The sequence below is a fragment of the Bubalus bubalis genome, chromosome 15, assembly GCF_019923935.1.
Source record: "Bubalus bubalis isolate 160015118507 breed Murrah chromosome 15, NDDB_SH_1, whole genome shotgun sequence".
Taxonomy (NCBI): domain Eukaryota; kingdom Metazoa; phylum Chordata; class Mammalia; order Artiodactyla; family Bovidae; genus Bubalus; species Bubalus bubalis.
In genome coordinates this window covers 81700585-81722760 of record NC_059171.1, presented here as the reverse complement: position 1 = coordinate 81722760, position 22176 = coordinate 81700585, and the positions used below count along the sequence as shown (strand labels likewise).

The 22176-nt window shown below is 47.6% G+C and overlaps 1 protein-coding gene across 5 annotated transcripts; it reads right to left on the bottom strand.

Annotated features, from left to right (window-relative positions):
• Positions 1–4772: 4772 nt before the first annotated feature.
• ZNF16 (zinc finger protein 16) lies at positions 4773–21802 on the bottom strand. 5 transcript variants are annotated; one of them, XM_044928391.2, is made up of 4 exons: positions 21427–21793; positions 20425–20601; positions 18848–19053; positions 4773–9173 (listed from the first exon to the last, which is right to left on the bottom strand). In XM_044928391.2, exons 2-4 carry the CDS (start codon positions 20484–20486, stop codon positions 7414–7416), a joined length of 2028 nt encoding a protein of 675 aa, XP_044784326.2. In that variant the 5' UTR covers positions 20487–20601; positions 21427–21793; the 3' UTR covers positions 4773–7413. The 5 variants fall into 5 exon arrangements, 4 of the variants coding, with proteins under 4 accessions (XP_044784326.2, XP_045018688.1, XP_006070125.4 ...); XM_045162753.1 differs by having other exon boundaries at positions 21626–21793; XM_006070063.4 differs by lacking the exon at positions 20425–20601 and having other exon boundaries at positions 21626–21792.
• Between the last annotated feature and the right edge of the window lie 374 nt (positions 21803–22176).

Genomic DNA, 22176 nt, shown 5'->3' with positions numbered 1-22176 from the left:
TACTTTGGCCACCTGATGCGAGGATCCAACTCATTGGAAAAGACCCTAATGCTGGGAAAGACTGAGGGCAAGAGGAGAAGGAGGTGGCAGGATGAGATGTTTGCATGACATCACTGACTCAGTGAACATGACTTTGAGCAAACTCTGGGAGATAGTGAAGGACAGGGAAGCCTAGCTGCAGTCCATGGGGTTGCAAAGAGCTGGACACAACTTAGGGACTGAACAACAACTTATTTTAAAAATGTTCGTTCATAAAGATTGAAAGTATATTACAGTGAAATACCTGCATGTCTTTTGCTTAGTTTCAGCAACTAACATTTTGCTTTTTTTTTTTAATCAATTCAACAACTAGCTTTTGCGTGTGTGTCCAGCTCTGCCAGTCTTCACAGGCATGGTATTTATTGAGTGCCTGTTGTATGCTAGGCAGCGTTCTAAGTGCCGGGGCTACATGAGTAGGTAAAACAAGCAACATTCCCAATAAGTCCCTTTCTCATATGCTTTACCTGTGAGTGGGGAAAGCAGGTAGTACACAGTATCAATATGTGAATCAGAGTGTCCAGAGGTGGTATGAGCCATTAAAGGTCCAGGTGGGCACCACTGCTACTCACAGTGTCCCTGGCTCATCCCCAGGTCCAGATGGAGGCAGTTTTTTCCTGTATTTAAAATCCTGGGATCTAATTATATAAACACATTTATTAGTTATATGTAATGATGTCAGAATAACAATGTCAACATTATTAACCCTATGATTATTGAAAATAGTCTAGATTTGTTTTGCAGTTCTTCTTGCTGTTAGGATATATCCCATTTGGGGTATGACCTTAACTCTACAGTTTCACTTGTTTGCTTTTTAAAGTTACATTTTTTTTTTTTTTTTTTTAATTTTATTTTATTTTTAAACTTTACATAACTGTATTAGATTTGCCAAATATCAAAATGATAAAGTTACATTTTTAACATTTTGATACAATTTTGTTTTATGATGATGTAAACTTGGGAGGACAGTCATTACCAACCTAGACAGCATATTAAAAAGCAGTGACATTACTTTGTCAACAAAGACAACATTACTTTGTCAACAACAAAGACATTACTTTGACAAACTTTGTCTAGTCAAGGCTATGGTTTTCCAGTGGTCATGTATGGATGTGAGAGTTGGACTATAAAGAAAGCTGAGCATGGAAGAATTGATGCTTTGGAACTGTGGTGTTGGAGAAGATTCTTGAGAGTCCCTTGGGCTCAAGGAGATCCAACCAGTCCATCCTAAGTGAGATCAGTCCTGGGTATTCATTCGTAGGACTGATGTTGAAGCTGAAACTCCAATACTTTGGCCACCTGATGTAAAGAGCTGACTCATTTGAAAAGACCCTGATACTGGGAAAGATTGAGGGCAGGAGGAGAAGGGGACAACAGAGGATGACCTGGTTGGATGGCATCACTGACTCGAGGGACATGGGTTTGGGTGGACTCCAGGAGTTAGTGATGGACAGGGAGGCCTGGCGTGCTGCGATTCATGGGGTCGCAAAGAGTCGGACACGACTGAGCGACTGAACTGAACCGAAACCCTATATGGTTTCAAAGTCCAGTACACAAAAGAAAGTACATTCAGAAGACTTGCTTCCCTCCCTGTTCCCACCAGTCTCTTACCACGCTGCCCTATCTGTAACCATTTATCAACGCTATGGTTTCTGGCTCCATTCCAAAAAATCTGAGTGAACGTCAGTGAACAGTAGTTCTTTCCCACTGGCCCACATTTTGGCATATTCCTGTCAGCGTCCAGCCACCTCTCCTTGGCAGCGTCCGGGCATGTCCCTTTCTCCTTTATGCAGCTGCCTTCACCTCCCTTGTGAATGTGCTGTCGTGTATTCAGCCAGTCTGCTATTACTGAACGTCTTTTGCCATAAAATTAGTGCTGTAATAAGTAGCTTTAGTTAGGTGTTTTCAGTTTTGCCAGTTTAATTTTAGGATAGTTTCCTAAAAATGGGCATTTGTATCTGTTTTTCTGTGTGTCGCCCAGTTCCCTTCCACAGGGTTGAAGGATCTTGTATTTCCGCTGGTGAGCTTTCCTTACAGCCTTGTGAACAAAGAATGTTGTCAAATATTTGGTATTTTGGCAATCCGAGAAGCAAGAAATAGCATCTTGGTGTAATTTCCTTTTGCATCTTCCTTGGGGGTAAGGTTGAGCATCTCTTCATATGATTAAGAGCCACTTTCACTGACTTTTCTGTGAACCTGCTTGTTGGTCTCTTCCCTCTCATTTTAGAAGCACTGTAGAGTTAGACTGTAAAGAAAGCTGAGCACCAAAGAATGAAGCTTTTGAATTGTGGTGTTGGAGAAGACTCTTGAGAGTCCCTTGGACTGGAAGAACAAACCAGTCCGTCCTAAAGGAAATCAGTCCTGAATATTCATTGGAAGGACTGATGTTGAAGCTGAAACTCCAATACTTTGGCCACCTGATGCAAAGAACTGACTCACTGGAAAAGGCCCTGATGCTGGGAAAGATAGAAGGCAGAAGGGGACAGGATGAGATGTTTGGATGGCATCACCAACTCAATGGACATGAGTTTGAGCAAGCCCTGGGAGTTGGTGATGGACAAGTGTGCTGCAGTCCATGGAGTTGCAAAGAGTCAGACATGACTGAATGACTGAACTGAACTGAACTAATCATGTTAACCCTTTGTGACATACATTGCAGATTTTTAAAAACTTTGTTCTTAACACTAGGATTAAAAATTGCAAGCATTTACAGTCTTTTTTGATGCAACTGACAAGTTATATAAGCAATTGATATGATACCAGAGAGATGGTATAAAGAGTAGACTCCAAAATCACTTTTAATAAATTATTTTATTATTATTTTATTTTTGGCTGCACCGTGTCTTCGTTGCAGTGCGGGTTCTCTAGAGTGTGTGAGCTCAGTAGCTTTGACTCACAGGCTTAGTTGCAGTTTGCAGTATCTTAGTTCCCCACCTAGGAGTCAAACCAGGGTCCCCTGCATTGGGAACATGGAGTCATAGCCACTGAACCACCAGAGAAGTCACCAGGACTTCTTTATAGCATGGAGTACAAGTCCTTTTTTGGATATATATATTTTGCAAATATCTTCTCCCAGTTTATGCTTTGCCTTTTCCTTTAATTTTGAGGAACAAATGTTCTAAATCTTGATGAGTTCCTACTCGCTGAATTCCTTCCTCAAAAATTCCTGCTCTTTGTGTTCTATTTAATATATCTTCACCAAAGATTATTTATTTAATAAATCTTGACCAAAGTGAAGGTCAGTAGGTTTTCTCTTATGTTTTCTTTTAAAAGTTTCTGCTGTACATTTTGGTTGATGATACATTTTGAGTTAAATTCTTTAGATGGTGTGGGGCAAGGATTGAGATTCACTTTGTTGGCATATGGTTATACAATAATTACAACACCATTTGTTGAAAATGAAACCCTAATTTTAAATAACCTTATGTACATTAATTTTATATGTGTTATGTATAACATAAGTTGTAAACACTTCCTCCAGTTCACCATTTGTCTTTTTATTTTGAATATAAAGGTGTTGGTCCTGCAAAACTTATTTCTGTGTAATTTATCATTTGTTTTCTCTTATTGTTGCTTGATTTCAAGCTACAGTAAAATTCCCCTAACTTCCCAGTTCTGGAGGAATCCACCCATATTTTCACCCAGTACTCATTTGGTTTTGTTTCTGTACATTTAAATCTCTGTTCCATTTGGACTTTATTCTGCTAAAAGATGCAAAGAGTAAGTCTAGTTTTGTCTTTTTTCCAAAAGGCTATCTTGTTACCCCGCTACCACATAGGATGAGATTGGTCCTTTCCCCTGAATCTGAGGCCATCTTTCTATCACATTTCCAGTTGGCAGTGGTCTCCCCAGTCAATGTTCTGATGTCTGGAAGATTCACAGTCTGGCCCATGAGCACAGAAGAGCCTGCATACAGAATAATCCTCACAGAGTACCTGCAGTCAGGCCACCTCCACCTCCGCCCATGCCTTTGTGTTACTTCCAGGGAAGCCCAGGAGCCAGTGTCTGCCAAGCCCCAGGGGAAAGAACCAACCTCATCCTACGTGGTTGGCTGCTCTGGTGTGGCCTGCACTGTCCTCAGCCATCAAGGCCCTGTTCTCCACTCAGACCTGAGTTGCCTCCAAAGCCATGGAAACTTCAGGATGGTCCTGGACCCTGGCCCTGCTCTCACACACCACTCCAGTCTCCCTGCTTCTCCTTGCATGGAGAGACCATGGGTGTCAAGGGACAGTTTTCCCCCTACATTCATCATCTGTGAGGCCTGGGCTGTAGGATCCATGGAGGAGTCTCCCAGAACTCTGCCAGCACATGGAAATCATGGCACAGTTGTTACCAGGGAGCCACCTGGAGCCTGGGCCTAGGGGCCCCAACTGGCATTTTTCACCCAGGGAGCTCTAAGGCAGGGCAGCTTTGAGCTGTTAGGGCTGCTTTTCTGTTGTTCTCAACGGAGCTGGCATTATTGGCTGAAGGCAGAAGTGTATGGATGTGGAAATCAGGAGCCAGGAAGATTGTCCTCCTGATCTCTAATTCTCGAGGTACGTGGGAAGGGGTGAGGGCTCTGGGAACCTTGTGCAGTCACGGCAGCCAGGCTTTTGTTAGAACAAGGAGTTGAGGGAGAAGTCACAGTACAGAGGAACTTGACGTCCATAAACCAAAAACCAGAGTGGAAGAAGGTGTGGAGGCCAAGCAGGGCTTCTGGTTTTTTGAAGGTATGAAAAGCTTTATTATTGACATAAAGGAGGTCTCTGAGGAGGGTAGAGAAGGCCTCTGGAACAGGTCTGAGGTGGCTTGAGAGCAAGAAGGGTCGGCAGCCTGGGCCTCTACTGCGGTCAGCAGGAGAGGCTGGCGGGATAGTCCCTGGGCACAGGCGAGGGCCTGGATGCTTTCCGTCTCCTGCTGGCATCAGAGGGCAGAGCATCTGGCTGGCTTTTCTGCTTTTCCAGATGTGGGCATGAAACGAGAAGGACGAGGCCTCAAGGTGCCAGCCTGCTAGTCACCACTCACCCTGATGTTTGATGAGAGACACACCATGTTTCACTCAGCTAATTCAGAGCTGTTTAAATGAGCTGTGTGGACTCTGCAGCCTGCAGCAGGTAAAACTGACAAGGGTGCCTTGGCCACTCTCAGTAAAACCTGTGACTCCGGAGGGGATGAGGGCATGCAGGGGAGGCCTCGTGTTGTGCCTAAGTATAGGGAGAGCCATCTAGAGACCTTGACTGGTATTTTGGGGCATCTGTGAGGCAAGAGATTCCTGGAGCTTTTTACACCAAAGGGTGCAACTCTTAGGTGACAGCACAAGTTTGTAAAAATGTACAGATGAGGCTGTTTGTGAGTCAAGTCACTGGGTGCTAAGACAACTGCCTGGTGTTTGGCCAGTCATGCTGACCCTCCAGTCTGGCCCTGTATCAGAGTCGTCCTGGTTAAATATGAGGAGCAGCTCCCCTCTGAGCTCCATCTTCCATGACGGTTGGCACTTCTCTGCCTATAGTCTTGGAACTCCCACTGCTGTTCCCCGAGTTCATCCCACCCTGGAGCTCCCCAGGTGGACAGGGTCCAGCAGCCTGACATCTGGAAAGGGACTGAGAATAGGTGAGGCTATTCCTCGTGCAGGTGGAGCAGGCCAAAGGCCCAGGTTCATCTCCATCCTGCACCAAGGCAGCTCGGCAGCCCCTAAGCTTGTTGGGTACTGCTTCTGTGACCCAGAGCGTAATGAGCAGCTGGGTACAGAGGGTCATGGGCTCAGGAGGTCCAGTTTCAGTAATTGCAGCTCTAGTGGCATGTTGTATGGGGGAAAGAGGGCAGTTTCTTGCATCAGAAGCCCTTGGACAACTGAGTGCCATCATGAGCGGTCCAGAGACTCCAGGAGGCCTAGCAGGAGGTGGCTGAAGCCCCTTCTGTGGAGGAGTCTTGCACAAATTTGGTATTGCACCAATTTTAGCCTCTTGTTGGAGGGGTCTCCGACTCCGTAGCAGAGGATGTGACAGCGCACCATGTGCAGCAGGGCTGAGCGACACAGGCCAGCAGCAAGCGGGCCAATCAGCGAAAGAGCGGAGTAGAGGCAGACACAGATACTTACTGAAAAAAGGAATCATAAATCAAAGCCAGACTGGCAGAGGAGGAACGTGAAGCCAGAGGAGCTGCCTGACAGAATAGGAGCAGTCTTGTCAGGCTGAGGCCAAGTCTGGAAACTGTATCCCATTAGGTATTGCCGGGGGAGAGGGGGTGGGATGGCGCCCAAAGTGTAGGGGAGGCTATGACAGGGCCTCTGCAGGGCAGCAGGGACAGCTGCTTCATGGGGCCTTGGAGGAGACGCTAGGCAGCCCATGCCACCCAAGCCCATGGACTTGTCTGCGCATCCGAGTCACCCCTCCACCCTCTCTTCTCTTCAGCCTCAAACCACCTCTCCCTCTTGCAACTGCTGGCCTTGCCTCTACTTCCTTGAGAACTCAGAAGCCATACCTTCCCTTCCCTTCATGACTACAAGCCACTGCCTCCTTTCCTCCTGGAACAGTGCAGGAAGGGTCCCCCATCCTTCCAGGACATTCCCAGGTCAGGCCCTCCCTGGTGGCAGAAGTGTGGCTTCTGGGCTAAGTTCCCCAATGCAGGGAGTCAGGAGCCAATGCCCACCTCTTAGGGGCACCTAGGTGCCCTGTAAATGTCTGGCGATGGATCCAGGAGCATGTGGAGAGGAAGGGAGGAGCATGTAGAGCAGCCCCTGTGGGTGAGGCCCAGGACCAGAGCTCAGAAACTGCCTCATGTACAATTGTGCTGCAGCCTGAGTGGGGCCACAGGGCCTGAGCCACCGCAGAGCAAGAACACATAACCACAGACTGCAGACGGACACCACGGAGAGAGGGGAGCAGGGAGGGTCAAGTCCCATTACCAGGTAGGATGGGGGGGTGGGGAGGTTGACAGCAACCAGACCTGAAAACTCTCAACCCGACATTATGAAAAGATACCAGCCACAACCACTGACAAAGGACTCAGTCCCTTGACTAGTGAGCACACAGAGGTCTGTGGTTGTCTCAAACCAAATCTCATTTACTTTCTTGGTTGTGTTCCTTAACAGTAATAAACTCTATGGATGACTGCACAGCCTCTATAATCCTTTCCCTTCTAACAAGTACAGCTGTCTCATAACAAACTGGAAAAACAAACAACAAAGAGAAATGAGCTCACTGGAGACAAAGGTGATGGCAGGGGACTTGGGAGAAGGAGCAGGACCACAGGACAGTCCCCAGTCTGTGGACGGTGGCCTCTGTGGACAGCGGCCTAATGGGCAGTGACCATGGAGTGGACGGAGTGAGCAAGAGCACCTCAAGTCTGGGGAGGGAGAGCGAGGCACAGCCAGGGGGTCAGGGTGAAGCTGCGAGGGGTTCACTCCCTGGTGTGGATCAACTGGTGCTTGGTCAACTTTGACCGCTGGCTGAAGGCCTTTCCACAAGCCGTGCAGTCATAGGGCTTCACCCCAGTGTGGATCCGCTGGTGCTGGATGAGAACGGAGCGCTGGCTGAAGGACTTCCCACACTGACTGCACTGATAGGGCCTCTCGCCCGTGTGGATGATCTGGTGCTGAATGAGGTGTGAGCTCTGGCTGAAGCCCTTCCCACACTCGACGCAGGTGTAGGGCTTCTCTCCAGTGTGGACCTTCTGGTGGTGGATGAGGTTGGAGCTCCGGTTGAAGGCTTTGCCACACTGGTTACACTCGTGGGGTTTCAACCCGTTGTGAATCCTCTGATGCTGAATGAGAGTTGAGCTCTGGCTGAAGGTTTTCCCGCACTCAGTGCATTCATAGGGCTTCTCCCCCGTGTGGACCCGCTGGTGCAGGATGAGGTTGGAGCTGCGGCCAAAGGTCTTTCCACACTCGCGGCACTCGTAGGGCTTGTCACCCGTGTGCACACCCTGGTGCTGCACGAGTGCGGAGCTGTGGCTGAAGGCCTTCCCGCAGACGCCGCACTCATATGGCTTCTCCCCCGTGTGGATGATCTGGTGCTTTCGGAGCACCGAGCTGTAGCTGAAGGCCTTGCCACACACAGCACACACATGAGGCTTCTCCCCAGTGTGGATCCTCCGGTGCTGGATGAGGCTCGAGCTCTGGCTGAAGGCCTTCCCACAGTCACTGCACTTGTAGGGCTTCTCCCCCGTGTGGACCCTGTGGTGTTTGATGAGGTTGGACACCCGGCTGAAGGGCTTGCCACACTCGCTACATGAGTAAGGCCTCTCCCCAGTATGGACCCTCTGGTGCTTCCTCACGTGTGAGCTCTGGCTGAAGGCCCTCCCACACTCAGTACACTCGAAGGGCTTCTCCCCTGTGTGGACCCTCTGGTGCTTGACAAGGTTGGAACTGCGCCTGAAGGCCTTCCCACAGGCATGACACACGTAAGGCTTCTCGCCAGAGTGGATTCTCTGGTGCTGGATGAGGTTGGAGCTGCGCCTGAAGGTCTTCCCGCACTCACTGCATTCATAGGGCTTCTCGCTCACATGGGACTTCTGGTGCTTTTTAAGGCTGGAGCTCTGGCAGAAGGCCTTCCCACACTCAGAACACACATGCAGCTTCTCCCCATGGTGGGTAAGCTGGTGCTGGAGGAAGCCTGTGTGTGTGCTGAAGAGCCTTCCACACTCGTTACAGATGAAGGACTTGTGTCCAGCGTGCACTGTCTGATGCTGAGTAAGATCGGGGTCTCCTTCGAAGGTTTTCCCACACTCGCTGCATATGAATGGGCTTTCAGCCATGTGAAGTCCTGTGCAGCTGGGCAGGTCCAGGCTGCAGGGCAGGCTCCGTATGCCAAGTGGATGGGGCCTCCCCTCTGCAGGAGGCCCCTGACACTCCACTGGGCTTGGGCTCCGGCTGCAGCTGCTCTTGATGTCATCACAGTCCACCTCTCTCTCTCCTGAGGGGCTCCTGAGAAGCATCTGTGCTAGAGTGAAGGCTCCCTCCTGGTGAGGGCGGTGCATCTGCCTCTCATCCGCAGGGACCCCCCAGTCTCTTTCTTCTACACCACCACGGAGTCCTCCAAGCTCAGGTGTCTGGGGAGCATCACTGCCAGAGCTGTCTGATATTTCTACCTGTGACTCCAAGTCCTCAGAAACTTCTTCCTTCTGAACAAACTCCTGGCCCTTAGTCCTGGTGTCCCAGCCTGAAATGACAAACAGAAAGTCATATGGCGCCCCCTCCCCAATGGTCTTCATGCTCTCTCTTTCCCTTTAGCCCGTCTCAGCTGAAATACCTCACAGAAGAGGACTTCTCTGACCACTGCTCCCAACAGGGCTCCATATCCCAAGGCTGGAGCCACGCAGGGGTGCTGAGTGGGAGGGGTGAAGGGCACCCCACAGTACTCTCAGCCTCCTTGGGCCTGTTGCCCCCTGACCTGCCCATCGGTTCAGGAATGATTTCCATTCCCCTACTGGAATTTCTAGAATCTCCCCCCACAACAGCATTTTGTCTCCCCACGTCACCTGGGGGCTTCTGTTCTCCTCAACGCAGACCCAACTGTGTCATCTGCTCAGCCTGACTGCCCTGCCCATGTGTCTGGTGGTGACAGTTTGCATTCTGGTCACCTGACTCATGGCCCAGCTGGCCAAGACCCCCTCCATGGAGCTTGACCGTGTGGCTGCACACAGTGAGGCAACCTGCTTCACCCTCCTGCTGACTGTCAGGCAGGCCTGTCATCACACCTGCAGGTGGGCTACCATCTTCTCCCAGGGCCCCAGCTGCGGGACGCCAGTGGGGCTCCCGTGGGGCTCCCATGTGTGATAGGGGCACAGTGAGGGCTGCAGAGACAAACAGGGTGGTCACTGCAGGAAACAAGGGTCTGGACAGGGTGGCCCAGGGAACCCCGCCCTCTCCTGGCTGCACAAGAAGGGACATAGCTTTTCCATGAAAGGTCAGAGAGGACCCATTCTGGGCTCTGTGGCTGCAGTCTCTGTCAGAAGGTCTGCTCTGTTACAATCCTTAAAAAACTGTGAACTGTTCTTTGCTTGCAGGTCATAAACAAATGGTGAGCTGGATCTGGCCTGTGGGGCATGGCTCGCTGACCCAACTGAGACAAGATCATTGGTGTGGCTCCTGAGGGAGTGGAAATGGAAACTGCTTTGGGGGCCAGAGAGACTATTGGCCTGGAAGGATTTTACTGAGACAGGAAACAAGAGTGAGTCCTATGGGTGAGGGTAATGGCATTTTTTATTTGGTAGACTGGATACAATTCTCTGCAACATAAGAATTACTGGAAACAATAATGAAAGTTCTTTTTTTTTGAAAGGAAATATAAAATCAAAAATATGCTTTAAGAAAATTTTTCATTAAAAACACTGGGTTTAATGGTGAAGGAAAAGATGTGTAAACAAATGCACTTGTTTGCCACACTGCCCCCACAAGTGTGGCACCGACTGGCCCAGCCAGCACACAGCAAACCTGTTAGACTTCCCAAGAGGAAACAATGGAGGCCTGTATGATTAGCTGCTCCCAGGTTTGTGAAAAATGTCCCATTGGAACCATGCTCACAAGTCCTCGTGTGGCTGTGGCTGTCGAGGGGCCCAGCAGAGACTCAGCAGCACCTGCCCCGACACACAAGCCCCCAGCAGCACCGCAGCCTCCGCCGGGGGCTCCACCCCTCTCCATCCCCACAGGGGCTCTGTTATGTGTATTGAGGTGAAGTTAACAAACAAAATAACTGTTTTAAATGAACACTTCGGTGGCATTTAGTACATTTACAATGTTGTGCAATCAAAATCTGTATCTTGTTCCAAGACATTTCATTTCCATCACCTCAAAGCCCCAGTGCATTAGTCCATATCTCCTGGCCCCCAGCGCCTGGTGACCACCCACCTGCATTTTGTCTCCATGGATTTACCTCATTCCTGACCTTGCATGTGGATGAAATCAAGATACACAACTTTTGATGTCTGGACTCTTCCTCTCAACCTAATGTTTCTGCAGGTTCAGTCACTGCAGTAGGTACCAGTGCTTCACTCCCTTATGACTGAATAATATCCCACTGTACAGACACAACACATCTGGTTTCTGCATCCATCCACTGAGGGGCATCTGGGTTGCTTACACCTCTTGACTACTGTGAACAGTGCTATGAATATGACATACGTGTACTTGATGAGTATTTGCCTTGAATTCTGCGGGTATGTATCCAGCAGTGGAATTACTGGGTCACACAGTAATGCCAGGGCTTCCCAGGTGGTGCTAGTGGTAAAGAACCCCCGCCTGCCAATGCAGGAGACATGTGTTCAATCTTTGGGTTGGGAAGATCCCCTAGAGGAGGGGATGGCAACCCACTCCAGTATTCCTGCCTGGATAATCCCACAGACAGAGGAGCCTGGTGGGCTACACTCCATAGGGTTGCAAAAAGTCAGACACAACTGAAGTGACTGAGCATGCACGCATGGTAATGCTAGGTTTAAACTTTGAGGAACTGCCAAACTATACTCCACCATGGCTATACCATTCTACATTCCCACCATTGTTGGTGTATAGAAACACAACTGATTATGTGTACTGATCTGTACTATGCAATTCTACTGAATTCATTTAATATTAGCTCTGCTGCTGCTGCTGCTGCTAAGTCGCTTCAGTTGTGTCCGACTCTGTGCGACCCCATAGATGGCCTCCTACCAGGCTCCTCTGTCCCTGAGATTCTCCAGGCAAGAACACTGGAGTGGGTTGCCATTTCCTTCTCCAATGCATGAAAGTGAAAAGTGAAAGTGAAGCCACTCAGTCGTGTCCAACTCTTAGCGACCTCATGGACTGCCTAGCAGGTTTTTAATGGATTCTTTGGGATTCCCTATTATATATATAGGATTGTGCCTTATACAAATAGAGGTAGTTCTATTTCTTCCTTCCCAATTTGAATGCCTTTTTTTTTTCTGGCCTGATTGCTCTGGTTAGAACTTCCAACACAGTACTGAAGAGCAGAGGTGAAAGCAGGCATATTTTCCTGATTTATGGGGAAAACCTTTTCATATTTCACTAATGTACATGATGTTAGCTGTTAGCTGTGGGTTTTTCATGAATGCCCTTTATCGTGTTGAGGAGGTTGCCTTGAATGGAGTTCTCAGTGTTTTCATTATGAAAATGAATTTGGTTTTGTCAAATACTTTTTTTTTTTTTTTTTTTGCATCAATTGAGATGATTATAGCTTTTCCCCTTCATTCGATTAATGTGGTAAATGACACTGATTGGTTCTTATGTTGAACCACTCTTGTGTTCCTGGGTTACATCCCACTTGGTCATGGGATATAACACTTTTATTAATGCTGCTGGATTCAGTTTGCTAGCATTTTGTTGAGGGTTTTGTATATACAGCCACAAAATGTCTTAATGTATAATTTTCTTTTCCTGTGGTGTCTTTGATTATCCTTCCTTTTGTATAGTTTGCAAGCTTGACAAAACAGCATAAATCCTTCTTTAAATGTCTTGTGATGCCATTTGGCCCTGGTTTGTTAGTTTTAAAAGTTACAGATTCAATCTTTAATTGTTATAAGTCTGTTCTTACTTTCTACCTATTCTTGAGTCACTCTTGGTGATTTGTCTCTTTTTTAGGAATTTAGCTCTTTCATGTAGGTTATCTAATTTGTTGGTGTGCAACTGCTTTTTACTCTTTTTTACTTTTGTATAGTCGGTAATAATGTCCCCATCCCATTTTCATTTGATTTTCAGTGTGTTGTTTTTGTCATTTGTTGATCATTTCAAAAAAACTTTTAAATACATTGATTCTCTTATTGCTATTCCAGTCTCTATTTCTGCTTCGATGTTCATTATTTCCTTCCATCAGCTCTGGGTTTCGTTTAGTCTTCTCACAGACCCCTAGGATGTCAAGTTAAGTACTGCTGTGAGACCTATCTATCCTCCTCCTAATATAGGCATTGACTGCTGTAAATTTCTGCTCTGGGCTTCCCCACATCCTGTGAGTTCTCGGAGTTTGTGGCTTTGTTTTCATTTGTCTGTAGGTATGTTCTAACTTCCCTTGTGGTTTCTTCTTCGACCAACTGGTTAAGAGTGTGTGGTTTTACTTCAACAAATTTATGCATTTTCCAGTTTTCCTGCAGTTATTGCTTGGAGATGATACTTTATATTATTTCAACATTGATTGAGACTGGTTTTGTAGTCTAATATATGGTCTACATTGAAGAATGTTTCATATGCACTTAAGAAGACTGTATCTGCTCCCTTGGACAGAGGGTATATCTATGTCTCTTAGGTCTATTAATTATAGTATTGCTCAAATCCCCTGTTTCGTTACTAAACTTCTGTTTAGATGTTTTTCTTGACTTTTGGAAGTGAGGTATTAAAGTCTCCAACTGCTACTGTAGAAGCATCTCTTTCTTCCCTCAAATCTATGCCTGCTTCATATGTTTTGGGGTTCTTTTCAGTGTTTATGTTTATCACTACTCTATCTTTTTGATTAATTGACTTGTTAATCAATATATATCAAACTGTGGTGCTGGAGAAGACTCTTGAGAGTCCCCTGGACAGCAAGGAGAACAAACCAGTCAATCCTAAAGGAAATCAACCCTGAATATTCATTGGAAGGACTGATGCGAAAGCTGAAGCTCCAATACTTTGGCCACCTGATATGAAGAGTCGACTCACTGGAAAAGACCCTGATGCTGGGAAAGACTGAGGGCATGAGGAGAAGGGGACGACAGATTAGATGGTTGGAAGGCATCAACTCAGTAGACAGGAGTTTGAGCAAACTCTGGGAGACAGTAAAGGACAGGGAAGCCTGGCGGGCTGCAGTACATGGGGTCGCAAAAGTCAGACATGACTAAATGACTGAACAACAATCTTCCTGATTAATTAACTCATTTATCAATATATAATATCCTTCTTTTCTCTTGTACAGTTGTTTGACATAGTTTACTTTGTCCGATATGTATAGCAACCCCAGGTCTCTTTTGTTACTATTTGCATGGAACATATCTTTTTCACCTTTCACTTTAAGCTTAGTTTTTCCTTTGGAAGCCTCCTGAACTAAGCCTCCTGTAGACAGTATATAGTTGGGTCATACTTTTTTAAATCCATTCTGTCTGTATTTGCCTGTTGACATATCTGCCTGTTGACAAGAGTTTAAACCATTAACATTTAATTACTGACAAAGAAGGACTTACTTCTACCACTTTGCTTCTTAAATCTTTTCAATTTCTTTGACCTCTGTGTTCCTCATTTAATCTATTACTATCTTCCTTTGTGTTCAGTTTATTTTTTGTAGCATACCATTTGATATTCTTGATTCCTTTTGTGTATATTTTAAAGATACTTTCTTAGTTGTACCATGGAGATTATAATTAATATTCTAACATCCTAAAACAATCTAATTTGGCCCTCTCCCTTCAGCTTTTCTGGTCCCCTGCCCCATCTTTATCGAAATAAATTGCCATAGAACATCATGTAAGTTATCTTTTTTTTTAATAAAGAAATTTTTGGGCTGTGCTGGGTCTTCACTGCTTTGCATCATCTTTCTTTAGTTGCAGGGGTAGGGGGTGCACTACTCTTCAGTTGCAGTGCACAGGCTTCTCATTGCGGTGGCTTCTCTTGTTGCAAAGTATGGGCTCTAGGGGCACATGGGCCTCAGTAGTTACAGCTCACGGGTTCTGGAGCACTGGCACAGTAGCTGTGGTACACAGGCTTAGCTGCATTGTGGCATGTGGGATCCTCCTGGAGCAGGGATTGAATCTGTGTACCCTGAATTGGCAGGTGGATTCTTAACTTCTGGACCACCAGGAAAGTCCGTCATATTAAGTTTAAAGTGCACAATGGGATGAATTGATACACATATATATGCAAATGATGACCACCATAAGGTTAACTGACATATCCATCACCTTGCACAGTATCCACTGTGTGTGTGTGTGTGTGCGTGTGTGTGTGTGTGTGTGTGGTGAGAACTTTCAAGATCAACTCTCCTGGCAGTTGACAAGTACATTATACATTATTAACTACAGTCACCATGCTGTATGTTGAATCCTCAGAATAAAGCCACCAAGTTTGAACTGTTAACCAAAGTAGCCACAGCATCATACAGAAACTCCACTATAGAGATACGTTGCTACCTTTATGTTGTTGCAGTCACAAATGTATCCTTACATGTTATATGTTAAGTAGTATAGGTTTATGATCATTTCACACATTTGTCTTTTAAATCATATAGGAAATAAAAAGTGAGGTTATAAACCAATACAACAATACTAGCTTTTATCCTTACCTATGTGGTTAATTCTATCAGAGATCTTTGGTTCTCTGTATAGCTTTGAGCTCCTACCTAATACCCTTTCCTCTTAGCCTGTAACACTTCCTCTGACACTTGTCACAGGGCACGTCTGTTAGTGATAAACACCCTGAGCTTTTGTTTATCCAAGAATACCTTAACTTTGTCTTTACTCTGAAAGATAATTTTGCCAGATGTAGAATTCTTAGTTGGCAGTTTCATTCTCTAAGCAGTTTAAATATGTCATCCCACTGCCTTCCAACCTCCAAGGGCTGATGAGAAACCAGCTGTTCGTCTTACTGAGGATCCCTTATACAAGATGGTTTGCTTCTCTCTTGTTGATTTCAAGATTCAATCTTCCAACAGTTTGATTATAATGAGTCCTGGTGTGGATCTCTTTGACTCTGTCCTACTGGGAGCTTTCTAGACATGTAGGTTCAAAGCTTTTTTGCATCTTTCATCAAATTTAACATGTTTTCCGCCCCTTTCTATCTTTCTCACCTCTTTCTTGGACTCCCATGTGTGTGTTGGTTTCCTTGATAGTATCCTACTGAGAGGGTAACAGGCAGGAAGGCTAGGGGCCCCCAACAGAGGAAATAGGCTGCAAGTGTCAGACGTTGTTTCTCTCTCTCTTAAGCAGCAGGAGGAAACAAACTACAATTGTCAGATTTTTTTCTCTTCTCTATACAAAATTAAAAGGAAGTTTCTTTTAAAATTCTGTGTTACCATGATGACACCTGAACTTAACTTTTCTCAAACCTGAGCTAACCAATGAGTTTTCCTTATGGAAATGTTTTTAAGATTAAGAAATGTTTTTCTTAACATTAAGCTATGTTAATGAACTATGTATTTACCTTAGACTCTATCTTTCTTCAAGTCGGTTCCACCTAAGACTCAGAACCGATAATGGCTCAACAAACCAGTATGTTTTACTCACGGAAATGTTCTCTTAAACTATGTGAATGAGACTATGTATTTGCTTGGAAATCTGCCTCTCTTCAAGATTCATGTCAGTTGTTTTATGGCCCGGGATGACTCACCTTGTGCCAATGTTATCTCAAAACGCATGTTGTGGGTGAGGGGCCTGGTGCCACTCTGAGTTTTGAGACATTTCCTTTTAACAACTTGCTAATTCTCATTGGAGAAGACTCTGATGCTGGGAGGGATTGGGGGCAGGAGGAGAAGGGGACGACAGAGGATGAGATGGCTGGATGGCATCACTGACTCGATGGACGTGAGTCTCAGTGAACTCCGGGAGTTGGTGATGGACAGGGAGGCCTGGCGTGCTGTGATTCATGGGGTCGCGGAGAGTCGGACACGACTGAGCGACTGATCTGATCTGATCTGAATAGGTATATAACTTCTTGCTAAAAACTAGCAAGGGAGCACTTTTTCTGCCCCCTTCTGATGTCTATGTCAGAAGCCTTCTCTATCTCTTTTATACTTTAATAAATCTTTATTACACAAAAGCTCTGAGCAGTCAAGCCTTGTCACAGACCGCAGATTGAATTCCTCTCCTCCAGAGGACAAGAATCCCAGTGTCTTTCACGGCTCTGCAACAACCTTTCACCACGAGTCTGTTAGGCTCTGTTCACTTTTCTTCAACTTTTTTCTTTCTGCTACTCAGACTGGGTAACTTCAAGTTCACCAGTTCTATAGCCTGCTCAAACCTGCTATTGAAATCCTCCAGAAAACTCTTCACTTCAGTTACTTTAGTTCTCCCTCCAGGACTTCTTTATTTTGACTGCACCACGAGGTATGTGAGATCTTAGTTCCCCTGCCAGGGATCGAACCTGTGCTCCATGCAGTGTGAAGCAGCCTTAACCACTGGAGCACCAGGAAGTCCCAGCTCTAGGACTTCCACTCTGTTTCTCTTTATAATAAATAAAATGTGAATTGTATATTTACAACTATCTCTACTGACTTTTTCAGTTCGTTCATACATAGATTTTAGTTCCCTGTCCGTGGTTTCTTTCAGATCTTTGAGCACATTTAAGACAGTTTATTTATAATCTGTTAAGTATCTGTGCTTTTTCAGGGACACTTCTGTCAATTAATCTTTTTCCCTTGAATGGGCCAGCTGTATTTTCTGCTTATTTGTATTCTTTATGATTTTTTTGTTAAAAACTAAACATTTAAGAATATTTACTGTGCTCCGCTGGGACACTACTCCAGCACTAATTATTACTCTGCGTGGCTCCTGGCTTCCACAGATCGCAGAGATCAGCTGGAGGTGACACTACAATCTTCATAGGTCTTTTCTGAGTATACCTTCTATCCTGGGTTTCTATACATGGCTTTCTAAATTCCCTGACACACGAGGGTGCTTTTGAATGTCCTCATTTCTCCGCCCTTCCCTCCTGGGCTTTAGGAAGTTGACTGTACTGTTAAGTGATGTCCCAAGTGCCTGTGGAAGTTCAGTTCATGTTTCTATGTTTTGAGCCCAGCACTTTCCACCAAGTAATTCTGAGTTAGGCAACACAAACACTTTGATTCAACTCTTTTTCCAACCCCACACAGGGAAGAACAAAGTGATTTCTGAATAAGTTCTGCTCTGCTCCCTCTGGAAGCAGGCACCAGGCCCCACACTAGGAACACAGGATGCTCACTTTCAATATGCTGCTGAACCAGGAAGTATCTGTGAAGCTTTCCTTTTTAAGTTGCCTTTTTCTTGATTCAGCATTTGCTTGGTTGCTGTAAACCTGTTTTCTAGATTTCTGACTATGTTGGTCCTGATAGCTTCTACTTGTTTTTGTTTAATAGTTTATGTGAAGAAATGGGTGTCTGGAGCTGCCTATTCCACTATTTTGCTCTATAGTGGCTTTTAAAACATGAGCTACCATCAACCTGTGTTTTACCTGGAGCAAGGGTCTTGACCTAACTCGCCATTCTCTGCTTGGCACACCCTTGGTCATCTAACAGCAAGTTTTTCCCTCAGAGCCACTTCTTGGCCCCATCATGCCTCTCATCCTCTACCCATCTCATCCTTCCAACACACCTATGACCATCTCTGCCCTTAGCCCAACCTTCTCCAGCCACACAGAGTCTGCCCACGATACTCTGCCCACATGTCCTCAGTATAATACTTCCCATATAGGTGTATTCTTGTAAAACAGCCATCATCAGATCCCAGCAAGGAAAGCTAACAGTGAGTAATTCCTGATCCCTGCTGAAAGGGCCACAGAAGAGGCAACTTGGTGAGGTGTCTTCAGGAAGGACTGTCTGGAATCTAACAGGGATGGGAGCAGCTGGGCAGTGTGAATGCAGCCAGGAGGGAACAGGGCCAAGGCCTGGAGGACTAGGATTAGACCTGAGGGCAGGACTACCACCAGTCTGGCAAGGAAGTTAGGCAGGACTCAGCTGGTGATCATCATGTCACACCCTCTATTTCAGGTGAAGAAACCAGAGTCCTGCTCAGGGCACCAGGGCACCCAGGTGCCAGGCCAACTTCCTCTCTGACCTCCAGCCTTGGCCCTGCAAGTCCACAAGGCATTCTGCCCCAAATGCTGACAGGACACCTCCAGAGGTAAGTGCAGGGGAATGTAGACCAAGTCTCCCCAGAACAAGGGCATCAGTAGGGAATGCACACCCAGTACCTGGCTGCTGATGGTGAGGGGAGGTGGCTCCTGGCTCAGCGTCACCACAACAGAGGGAACCATGAAGTGCAGATCCAGGGTGGGTCTCGGCAGGAGCATCACTCCACACAGGCCTGGGCTCTAGGGGTCCAAGGGGATGGTCCAGGAACTGAGAGCTCCACTGCTGCCTCTTTAGAGCATACTCTGAGGCTGGGCATGGCTGGGACCTGGAGACCAGCAAGGACACAGGTGAGTGTGCAGAGCGGGTAACTCCAGCGGTTCACTGGCACACCAGGCAGGGGTCACTTCCTCCACCCCTCACCCTGAGACCTCAGGAAGGCCTGATGATTGATACCACATTCTCTGATGCTGGAACAAATGGAGGTCAGCCAGCCAAGGAGACACAGACTCACAAGCCAGGGCCACAGGTGGGAAGGAATGAGATACTGACCACAGAGTAAGGTGACCCACAGCGCCTGTGAGCACACCCGGAAGGGCCCAAGATTGCCATAGTAAGAGGAAGCAGCTCTCATGGCGCCTGTACCTGCTGTGAGCCACCCTGGTCCTGACACAATGCCCTGAAAGTGGACCAACTGACCTTCACAGGGAGCAGCAGCTTCAGAGGCCGGGCTGCCAGGGGAGCCTCACCACAGACATGCATGGAGTTATCACAGTGTCACTCTACTGGCCAGCCTGAGTTCTGCCACCCAGCAGCACCCGCAGTGGTTGTCCCCATCCCACCCTCCTGGGCTGTCCTCCCACTGCACCAGTGGCTGGCTCCCTCCCAGACTCCTCCTTAGCTCCCTCTTCACACTGGTGTCCCAGGATTCACTTCTGCATCCACATCAAATTCCCTGGCTAATCTGTCCAGTCCTGAGGTACCAACATCCTTTACCCCATGAAGACTCTAAAGACTGGCCTCATCTCCAGCTTTAACTGGTATCTCCAAGTAGGGAGGCATGCCCAGTCAGGCACAGGATGGGACCCCATATGGACAAGTTACTGATTTTCTCCCCCTCCCTACTGTCCTGTCTCTGAGCATATGCACCATGCCCTGGCCAGCGTCCCACCTAGGAGGGGGCAACATCCCTCGGCCCCGGATTCACACCGCACCATAAGCAGGTACCACTGACCCCCTCGTCCTTCAGTAATGAAGACGAAGCAGGAAGTGTTGGCAGACACTGCCTCCCAACCCTTGGACTGACTTTCTCCTCTTGGACTCATGCTTTCAGTGTTTCCAAAACACCCACTACATGTCAAGGTATTCTGAGGACAGTGTAACCATCACCCTCACGGATTTCAGCGGGGAGACAGGTAACAGCAAATGCATCAGTGAGACGGGCAGGTGCGCTGGGCACAGGTAGCAGAGAAGGGGCAGAGCCTGGGGCAGGTGGGCATTTCAACCAGGTCCTGGCTGGAAAGGCAGAAGAAGGCAGGGGTGAGACAGGACAGAGGTGTGAACACAGCTCAGAGGCAGTTCCTGGGGGAGGCGGGGGTGCACAGACTGGAAGAGGCTTTGACTACCTGAGGAAAGTGAGGCACCAGCCGCATTTCTCCACTGGGAGGCAGAATTAATGAAACATCTCTGGAAGATTCACCTGGCGTGGCCGCTCGGAGAGACGGTGCACAAGCAGGGAGAACACTGACTCAAGGCACTCATCCATGCAGCAACAGAACAGAGCAGGGGGAACCTTCACTCTCTCTCCCCTTGGAGAGTCCATGCTTTGTAGTATTATTCAGTTCATTTTAAAATCTTGAGGTTATCATCACTGCCTCTGAACAGGGGCACAGTCACATGGCTCAAAATTCAAAAGGTTAACGAGAACATAAGGTGACGCATCCCCCAGCCTGCCACAGTGCCCATTCCCAGTTTCCAGCATGCCCATCCTGGTTACTCTAAACTTACATAAGCAAACATGAGTATTTTTTCTTTGTCTTTTTATTATAAGTTACACCAAACTATGTCATTTTACATCTTGTTCTTCTCACTTTAGTATTTGTGGGATCCTGTCCAGGAGGTAGCAGGATGCTCCTCCCCATCCACGTCTACATCCTAATCCCCGGGACCTACACTACACAGCAAGAGAGATTTTGCAGAGGAAATTAAGGCTACAGGCCTGAATTACCTGGTGGACCCAATCTAATCACGCGAGCCATTGCTGACTCGGATGCATGGATCGTGTGCAAGGAGTGGGGTCTCCAGGAGATAAGGACAGTCAGCAAGGAAAAAGCAACCTCAGGAGTTGGATTCTACCAATGAGCTTGGAAGCTGATTCTCCTGGCTAAAGGCTCAACCTAGTGCTAAGCAAATACACAACTGTGAGGATTACTAGCCACTACTCCACGGCAGACGGCCACAGGATGGGCCTGACCCATCCTCAGTCCCACTCCCCTGAGGGAGAATAAATCCGTCCCCGTCCCGTGAGATCCCTCTCCACCCGGAGGGCGAATCCACCACCGACTGTGCCTTCAGGCAGAATCGGACGCCAAGCGGCAACCCCATTCATTTCTCCCCCGGCTCCGGACAGCTCTAACCTTCGCACCAATTCCTGAGGCCCTTCCTCCGCCCCAACCACGCAAGACAGAACAGCACAGCACACCTGCCGGTCGCTCTGCGGCTGCCTCGCCGAGCGGTCCCGCCGCCCGGCTCCAGGGCAGGGAGGGCTCGGCTCTGTTGGGCAGCGTCCACAGGGCGCCCCTCACACGCCCTCCCGTCTGGGGCCCTCCGAGGCTGCAAGCCGCCCACGGTTCCACGGCCCCACGCGCACCCGAGACAGGCCTCCCGGGGCCAGCACCCACCGCCGGTGCATCGGAGTCATAGGTAGCGCGACCAGCAACGCGAAGACGCCACAGCGCGAACAGCCGCCGCCTAGAGCTGCTCGGGGCAGAGCGCAACGAAGAGATACCCAGGCAGCTCGGCCTCGAGGCTGTGCTCCGGAAGTCCCGCCTCAACTTCCGGCTTGCTGACCCGCCAGCCCTACCCAATGTGGCTGCTCTAGGCTGAGGGAGGAGAAGTGACTCGGCGGCTCCACTCCTGACCAGGGACCAGCCCTCCCCACGCCTCCGCGAGGTGCTGAGAACCCTGGGAGCCCCGCGGATCAGGGTTGGTGCAATAAGCCATTATAAATGCAGGAAGGACTAGGGACTTAGATACACAGGTACCTGCAACCAAAACAGGTTTTGGTTGATAAAAACATGATGCTGCATGAGAAGGAACAATCCCTCCATCAGTAAATGATCGCCTAGGTGTCAAAAGGCTCATTAGTTACATAGATAATACACATTTTGTGGGACTATCCATGGAACATCTACATAAATTGACCATACAGTTAGACCTTGCTGACAAAAGA